Here is an 8,771-nt window from a genome sequence, read left to right as displayed (position 1 = left end):
CTACATCACATGCAAAATAATAATAATTAAGCCCCCGTTTAGCTCCTATTCATTGAAAATGAAAATGGAATGAATAATATTTTTTGAAAAAATGAGTGATTAAAAAAGAATGAAAAATTTTCGATTTACGTATAATATTATAGAAGATTGTGTGATTAAAAATAAGAAAGAAAAATGAAATCTAATGAAATGAGATCAAACGAGAGTCTTGACGGATATCAAGAAAAAAGTCCAAAGAACTTTAATGAGACAGTCAGCCTAAATTCCCGATTCCAATCTAGCAACCACTCTCTTCTTATCCTTTAGCCAACAAAAGAAGTCTAAAATTGACTTGACTCACCCAGTCCATTCATAATCACATAATTTTTTTTTTTAAATATTAATATTCAGAGTAACAAAAAGAGATATTGGGAAAATTCCTTGTTCAAACTTCAACTTCTTGTTACCTAAATTTCACGGAAATGGACAATTTGACCCAACTTTACTTCCAACAACAAAATTTTGGAAGCTAAAAATAATAAAGTTTCCTTGAAAAGTATTTATTAAAGATTTAATTCAATAGTAAATAAATAGATAATACTTATAAATCTCATAAAATAATTTGATCGTTTATGAACATTAGCTAAACATAGTCTTCTAAATATTATTGGACCTATTTCAATAGTCAAGTCAAAAGTTTCATTGGCAAGGTCACCATTACAAAGAAATTGTTGAATTAACTTAAAATATAAGTCGGATGATAAAATTGAAGAAGAGATTATAGTGATAAAATTGAAGTATGAATAAAAGTTAGGATACTAAATTTAATGACGAATATCAAATAAATTAATAAATTGGATGGCCTTTAATGATATTTTCTGTACATAAAGATTTGTCGTCCACAAATATTTCCTCCTCGCTCCAGAACCCTAAACACAAAATCCAGCACCACAACCTCTCTCCACCGTCAAAAATGGCGGCCGCCGCCCCGTCCTCCACTTCGTCCACCATTTCCAGACACCCTTTTGTTGCTTCATCCTCCTCCAAATCGTCACAATTTCTTTCAAGATTTTCCGTCCAGTTCTATTCCCAAGCACCCACCAGCCCCACCCCCCGCCTCTCTCATAATTGTCACCATAAGCGCGGTCTGCAAATCACCAATGTTGCTTCTCCAGTGCGAAAAGAAGCTTACGAAGTGACCCACATTTCACGATATGCACCTGAGGAACCCCGAAAAGGCTGCGATGTCCTTGTGGAGGCCCTTGAGCGGGAGGGCGTGACAGACGTTTTTGCATATCCTGGTGGTGCGTCCATGGAGATCCATCAGGCCCTCACGCGTTCTAAAATTATCCGAAACGTCCTTCCGCGCCATGAGCAGGGTGGGGTTTTCGCGGCTGAAGGTTACGCTCGAGCGTCTGGAGTCCCCGGTGTCTGTATCGCTACGTCCGGTCCCGGAGCTACCAATTTGGTTTCTGGATTGGCTGATGCTATGCTCGATAGTGTCCCAATCGTGGCCATCACCGGCCAGGTTCCCCGGAGGATGATTGGCACAGATGCTTTCCAGGAAACGCCCATTGTTGAGGTGACTCGTTCCATTACCAAGCATAATTATCTTGTTTTAGACGTGGAGGATATTCCTAGAATTGTGAAAGAAGCATTTTTTATTGCTAAATCAGGCCGACCTGGACCAGTTTTGATTGACATCCCGAAGGATATACAACAGCAAATGGTGGTTCCAAAGTGGGACCAACCAATGAGATTAGCTGGTTATGTATCTAGGTTGCCACGGCCCCCAAGTGAGATGTTGTTAGAGCAAATAGCGAGGTTGATAACTGAGTCAAAGAAGCCCGTCCTCTACGTAGGTGGTGGGTGTTTGAATTCAAGCGAAGAGTTGAGGCGGTTTGTGGATTTAACAGGGATTCCTGTTGCCAGTACTTTGATGGGTCTTGGTTCTTATCCTTGCTCGGATGAGGAGCTTTCCCTGCAAATGCTTGGAATGCATGGCACTGTTTATGCTAATTATGCAGTGGACAAGAGTGATTTGTTGCTTGCATTTGGGGTTCGGTTTGATGATCGCGTGACTGGGAAGTTAGAGGCTTTTGCAAGCCGAGCGAAGATTGTGCACATTGATATTGATTCTGCTGAGATTGGAAAGAACAAGCAACCTCATGTGTCCATCTGTGGAGATATTAAGTTGGCTTTGCAGGGTTTGAATTCGATATTTGAAGGGAATGAGAGAGGAAATAAGGTTAAGCTCGATTTTTCAGCCTGGAGACAGGAGCTAAAGGAGCAGAAAATAAAGTATCCTTTGAGTTACAAGACATTTGAAGATGCCATTCCTCCTCAATATGCTATTCAGCTTCTTGACGAGCTTACGAGAGGGAATGCCATTATTAGTACTGGTGTCGGGCAGCACCAAATGTGGTCTGCTCAATTTTACAAGTACAACAGGCCTCGGCAGTGGTTGACATCGGGTGGTTTGGGGGCTATGGGTTTTGGACTTCCTGCAGCAATTGGAGCTGCCGTTGCACGACCAGATTGTGTTGTAGTTGATATTGATGGTGATGGGAGTTTCATCATGAATGTGCAAGAGCTTGCTACGGTCAGGGTGGAAAATCTTCCTGTTAAAATTATGTTGTTGAATAATCAGCATTTGGGCATGGTGGTTCAGTGGGAAGACCGCTTCTACAAGGCTAACAGGGCACATACCTATCTTGGAAACCCTTCCAAAGAGTCGGAGATTTTCCCAGATATGTTGAAGTTTGCAGGGGCTTGTGATATACCTGCAGCGCGCGTGACAAATAAGGATGATCTCAGGGCTGCTATTCAGAAGATGTTAGATACACCCGGGCCATATTTATTGGATGTGATTGTACCGCATCAAGAACATGTCTTGCCTATGATCCCAAGTGGGGGAGCCTTTAAAGATGTGATCACCGAGGGTGACGGAAGAACTAAATATTGATATAAGGAGCACCAGTACGGTTCTAAATGTTATATTGTCAACACAACTCGTGAGCAGATAACGAGAGTTTCGAGTTTTGTTTTACAAGTTAGTTGTATCCTGTGTTTTGTTCCTGTTGTTGACTGGTCTAAAGTATATTTTATAGTGCAATTTGAAGTTTGTATAACCTCTTTTCGAACAATAATGTGGTATTGGTTCAGCGTTGAATCTATTCTACTTGGCTTTGGGTAAAAGCTATCCTAGTGCTTAATAAATTAGTCCACGCAGTTCAGAATTCGGCAGGTGCTTTTTATGCTGTTTCTTTTGTAGAAGGGCTTGGATAATCCTCATGTTTAAAACATTTAGTGATGTCGGACTTGAGTAGAACCTCCTTCTACAAGGGAGAACCCATACTCTGAACTAGGTGGTGAAATAGAAAGAGTGGTTTGGAAGCTGACACTGGCTTACTTAACGATGAAAAAGTAGGGAAGGAATGGAATTTATGGACTAAAGATGAGTAAAAGTTCGAATTAAATGATGAAGTACACGAGAAGAGTGACTTCTTGAATCTTGGCGATTTAAGCGTTCCAATCTAATGACTTGAAAGTCATTGTTTTAACTTGATATTCATGTAGACTGTAGTTTGGACATAGGATTGACTTAGTTTGAAGTTATTTTAGAAGTTATGATGCATGCTATACTTGAAATATGAAATGGGTATTATACGAAATTCATGAGAAACTCTTAAAAGTATTGATAAACCACTGACAAACATGTTGAAGTAGGGAAAATTCGAATATAATGAAGCTGTAGAAAAGTTTTGCCTCTTACTCAAAGAAAGACAATCAAACAAGTCTCCATCATGGTCCTTGCGGATCAAATTATCCTAATAATTTACAAAATGAAACTCTAAATATATGGTATCTTTCTCTTTGAGTAAGATCTCAAATTGAACCAAATCACCTGGATCATCTTTCAAAATTTTCTGCCTATTGGAAAAGTCATTTTGGTAGGCAGTGGTAATTACTGTTGGGAATTCTAGAGGTCTGCTAGCTATGGTGCCTTTGCTTACAAATGAAGGGGGACACTCAATGAGCAAGCTTTGCTGGAAGTACTTGTAAACGGATTCTAGTCATTTCTATTCGATTTTTAAGTTTGTTGCAGTTGAAATATAACTTCCCGAAAACTAAATAGAAGCCACTGAATTATTCACACCCTTGACGATAGTTGTTCAGCGTGGATTTCTTGGTTTTGTAGCCTATATTGGTGTAAACTATCTTTCAATTGTCTAGGAAGTTATTATAATTTGGGCCTTTGGCAGTTGAGACTAACACAGTTCAACATAGTAAACAAGCTTTATAGATATCCAAATATCGGTATGCAATTATACTGAGTCCCTTACAAATGAAGGGGACACTTGTGGAGCTAGCTTTACTGGAAGTACTTGTAAATGGATTCTAGTTAATTCTATTCGATTTTTAAGTTTGTTGTACATGAAATATCTCTCAACGAAAACTAAATAGAAACTATTGATTGATTTACACCCTTGGCGATGGTTGTTCAGCATAGATCTCTTGGTTTAGTGGCCTATATCTGTGTAAACTATCATTCATTTGTCTAGAAAGGTATCGTACTTTTGGCCTTTGGAAGTTGAGACTAACACAGTTCAACATAGCAATCAAGCTTTATAGACATTCAAATATTGGTATGCAATTGCATTGTGTACGCATGTACCATAGTTCAGTAGACCCTTTTACATTAGTTCGAGCTTAAAGGTCTGTGTACATATGATGCTTTCTGGATGGAAAAGATCCTTCAGAATTGAAAAGACGGACTTGAAGATGCTAATATGTTAGTTTTGTGAACAAAGTGCAATTGCACTTCTATGTATTTGATTTAGGTCCTAACACCCCTAGCACAAATCTTTTTGGTTCTTAAAAAGAAACAGTTTGAAAAGGTTTAATTGGCCGCAGTGAATTTTTAGACTCACAGATATATCGAAGATCCACATCATAATTGTCTAGTTGTAAATGCCCAGGGCTATGAAACGAAGGATCATCGCGAACTTACACCAAGATATTGATAGTGATTTCCAAATCTTGCAGAATATAATATGATACGATGAGATAGAAACAAAAACAATAAATATGTTACCTACTCTTAATGGTCAAAGCGAGCCCTTTATTCTAAATTCGTTGATTCAGAATTAATCAACTCCCACCCAACACAACTAGACATATGCACAAGCTCAGACATGCAACCAGTTTTCCTCTCTAGTAGTAGCACATGTCAAGTTGCAAATAGAAAACATCATCCCAGACCCTTAACAAAAGATTTTGAGCCAAGTGTGAGGGGCATCCATAAATGGTAGTACAATATGGAAGAATTAGATGCAACACATCAATGCACCATTTTTTGTCCCTTTGTTATCTTCCTAATGATAGCAAATTAGAAACATGAGAAAAACATCTAAATCCAGTTATTTGAAATAAGATCTGTTCCTGCACCCGTCAGTACGCTGGAAATCATCCCAAGAATTAAAAGGTTATTGAGTAGGTTAATTGATAATTTCTTGTTCTAAATAGCACCTGGTTCTGTGCAAGAAATTGAAATCAGATAGAGCCACGAGAAGATTACTATGTTAATAAGCGTGTTTAGTAATCTCCAATTATTGAGTAAAAATGCCTCAACCAGGGTGGTTATTTTTTTCCTTTATTTGGCGCAGAATCTTTCCATATAGGAAGAAGGCACAAATAGATTCAGTGCAGCAGGGAGCACATATTTTGTACCCGAATAAGTTGAACTCCGAAGTGGCTAAAACTAATCAGCAAAAGTTTCAGCAATCTTTACAAGTTCTAGAGTTCTTCGTTTCATTTAGACCCTGTTCTGATTTCATGTGATTATTGAAATCCAGATGTTAAATTTTCCTTTGATTACCAAACGAAAATGCTGGAAGCTAGAGACAGGAGTTTAGGGAGCTTACCTTTTAAATCATCCTTGTACAAGGGGGCCTTTAAGCAATAATCTTTGGTTCAGATTGATCATTATCTGATAACCTTGAGAAAAGAAACGTGCTCTTTCAGCCGTAGGAAGTATGCAAGAATTTTTTATCAATAAAATGAAAATTGAGGTCCTAAAATAGGAAATATCATGCAATTTAAAAGCAGTATAGATGAAAATTAGCAGCAGTTGTTTATATCCTTATGAAGTGCGAGTATTCATTTCCTTAACCATGTTGGCAGACTTGTATACTCTCACAGGTTTACATTTAGATTTTATTCATGTGTTTGACCTGAAGCTGTGGACATGTCAAAGGATTTTCTCCTAACTAAAAGGCAGGTAATCTTTGAAGAATGAGCACTTGTATTATTAAGACTGCATAGAAGGAAATCTGGCCTATGGAGTGTGAGATTCAGCTTATCTTCACCCACCACCAACGCAGTTGCGTCGAGCAGAACGTGCCATGAGTTACGATGGGCTTCTGAAATCCAATGCATAGAATATCGAGTACCGTTCACTTCAGTCGGGTAAGAAAATAGTCCTTTAGGAGCGTGCTTGCACTTTCTTCTGAAGTACTGGCTGAGTTGTGATCCCTTGATCCTCAAATCAAGCCAAGTCTCTGGTGCCAAGATCACTCTTGATTCCTTATAGCTTGCGAATTCCCTTACATAATCAGCTTCTTGTCCAATAATAGTCAAATAAAAGTTCCCCTTGAAGAATGGGTAGCTCTCTCCAACTAACATCATTGCTTCCTTGTAGTTTTGAGTGAAAAGAACAAGATACTCGTCATCCGGTAATCCACAGTGATTCAGAACTTTGTTTCGAGCTTGAATTTCAGGGATTGAAATGAAGTTCCCGAGGAAAGAGGATTTCTTAGTGAGGATATTGAGCAATCTTGATGGCTCCAACTGCGTTTTCTCAAGATCAGGGAGGCTGCTTCCAGATGAAGGTGTAAATGTTTCTCGGAAAACACCTCTGGGTGATTTTCGTGTGTCGTCTGGCTGTGGCTCTGAAAGCTTCTCTTTGATGCAGAGATCATAAAGATCAGTCTTTTCTCCTCCTTCTACAAGGGCATTCGAGTACTCAGGATATTTAGCTACGACATATTGTTCTACATATTGCATTTCAGTTGGGGTTATTGGTCCCGACCATCTGAGGTCTAGGCCATGGAGTGTTGATATAGCTTCTGCAACTATGTGTGCTGGAATTACTGTATTAGCCTTCTGTTTCATTTCAAACAATGACCAAACTGAAACGAAATTAGATATGCCTTTACTTGGATAAAACATCAAATTTTGCTCTTACCTTAATTACCATGCTGCTTGGTCTGGCATTCTCTGTTGTTGATTTTGCAACAGACGTGAATAAAGATTTTCTCAGATCTTCCTTTGTTCCCTGGTTCATAGGTTAGTAGATAACATCAAGATTTCAGATACCGAGCTCTTTTAGAAGATCACTATCAGAGATTCAGAATGACTATTTTGAGATGCTAGCATTATAGGAAAATAGAAATTGTGTTTGTACCTTCATTCCTGATAATGGAACTATACGATTCTCAGTGTTCTGGGTATGTAAGAACGATCTAGGAAGAGGAGAATATTGGGCAAGGATTGGTGGAGAAACCTTGGTGAAAATGCTCCCACAGAAGGAAGAAGAGAGGTGCTCAACGTCTCACTCGAGCAGGTTCAACTACCAGAAAAAGCGACTCCTTTTCCAATCACCACACAGGAAGACATATTTTCAGAAAGGTTCTCGAGTGAATCTCAGCTCATGTTAAGATATCCAAACAAGTGGCAAGAAAGACCAGGGATGAAAGTGAAACACAGATGGATTTGCTGATATTACATATGCGTTTCTTGTGGAGTTGGTGTATTGAAGATGATCAAGTTGCTAAGAAGTAACACAGGTAAAGATGAAAGAGTAGATCAAGCCAAGTCTAATGCCAAAAATTGTTGTTTGTTTATGAGGGTCAAATATAATAATAATAAAGATAGAAAAAAGGCATCAAAATTGGAAATCAAAAATCCTTAACAAAGACAAAGGCAACGTTCTTTCGAATTACCTTTCTTTCATCACATAACCATGGTTAAACTTCTTCTTTGGCATTGTTCTTGAGTTTTAAACTAAAATTTTGAACCATGATTATATATTTAACGTTGTGTTAAGTCAACTCTCTGATTAGATGATTGGTTATATTTTTTAATAGTTTTTTTTAGTAGAATATGTAACATTAGAAAGCTACACTTCTATTTAATTCAAAATTAAAAGTTGGCATTTTAATTTTAAATGTTTACTACAAAGTGATCGGTGGAAGATTTTTCGAATGGGAGGACCAAATTTAGGTCCTGAATTATTAGAAAATTTTCAGAAACCTTCCCCCTTGCTATTTGTTTTCTTTATTGTTTCTTATTTTAATTTTAATTTTAATTTAAGCAAAATTAATTTTTTAAATAAAAAATTTATTTTATTTTTTTCATATTTTGGGAATATTGATTTCTCATAAAAAAAAGGGAAAAAAATTAAAATTAATCTAAGATTTTTACTACAAAAGTGAACCAAAAGAAATCTAAACTATAAACTTATGGTGCCAATTTTTGGTATAGTTATGATATTATTACTTTCATTTTATAAGAATTTAGCTCTTGTTTGATCCTTAATATTTATAAAATATATTTTTCTCTTTTTTCTTTTCTATAATACATTCTTCAATAAAATAATATAATACATAAATTCAAAAAAATTTCTTATTTTTTAATCACATTTTCCATCAATTTAATATTCCAAAATACATTTTAAAAAAAAAATGGGACTCAAACATATGTTGGGAGTATCAAATTTTTATTTTTTT

General features: G+C 37.1%; 2 protein-coding genes across 3 annotated transcripts; one reads left to right on the top strand and one right to left on the bottom strand.

The window, feature by feature from the left end:
* Positions 1 to 832: 832 nt before the first annotated feature.
* On the top strand, positions 833 to 3,177 carry LOC111373931 (acetolactate synthase 2, chloroplastic-like). Its single transcript, XM_022996526.1, has one exon. It carries the CDS (start codon positions 848 to 850, stop codon positions 2,942 to 2,944), a length of 2,097 nt encoding a protein of 698 aa, XP_022852294.1. The 5' UTR covers positions 833 to 847; the 3' UTR covers positions 2,945 to 3,177.
* Positions 3,178 to 6,069: 2,892 nt separating this feature from the next.
* On the bottom strand, positions 6,070 to 7,945 carry LOC111373930. 2 transcript variants are annotated; one of them, XM_022996524.1, is made up of 3 exons: positions 7,448 to 7,945; positions 7,229 to 7,318; positions 6,070 to 7,146 (listed from the first exon to the last, which is right to left on the bottom strand). In XM_022996524.1, the coding sequence occupies exons 1-3, from the start codon at positions 7,451 to 7,453 to the stop codon at positions 6,199 to 6,201; spliced, it is 1,044 nt and encodes a 347-aa protein (XP_022852292.1). In that variant the 5' UTR covers positions 7,454 to 7,945; the 3' UTR covers positions 6,070 to 6,198. The 2 variants fall into 2 exon arrangements, with proteins under 2 accessions (XP_022852292.1, XP_022852293.1); XM_022996525.1 differs by lacking the exon at positions 7,448 to 7,945 and having other exon boundaries at positions 6,070 to 7,172.
* Positions 7,946 to 8,771: the final 826 nt, after the last annotated feature.

The sequence above is a fragment of the Olea europaea genome, unplaced genomic scaffold (genome assembly GCF_002742605.1).
Source record: "Olea europaea var. sylvestris unplaced genomic scaffold, O_europaea_v1 scaffold1181, whole genome shotgun sequence".
Taxonomy (NCBI): Eukaryota; Viridiplantae; Streptophyta; class Magnoliopsida; order Lamiales; family Oleaceae; genus Olea; species Olea europaea.
The sequence above is the reverse complement of the archived record's forward strand: the minus strand, read 5'-3'. Positions and strand labels throughout refer to the sequence as shown.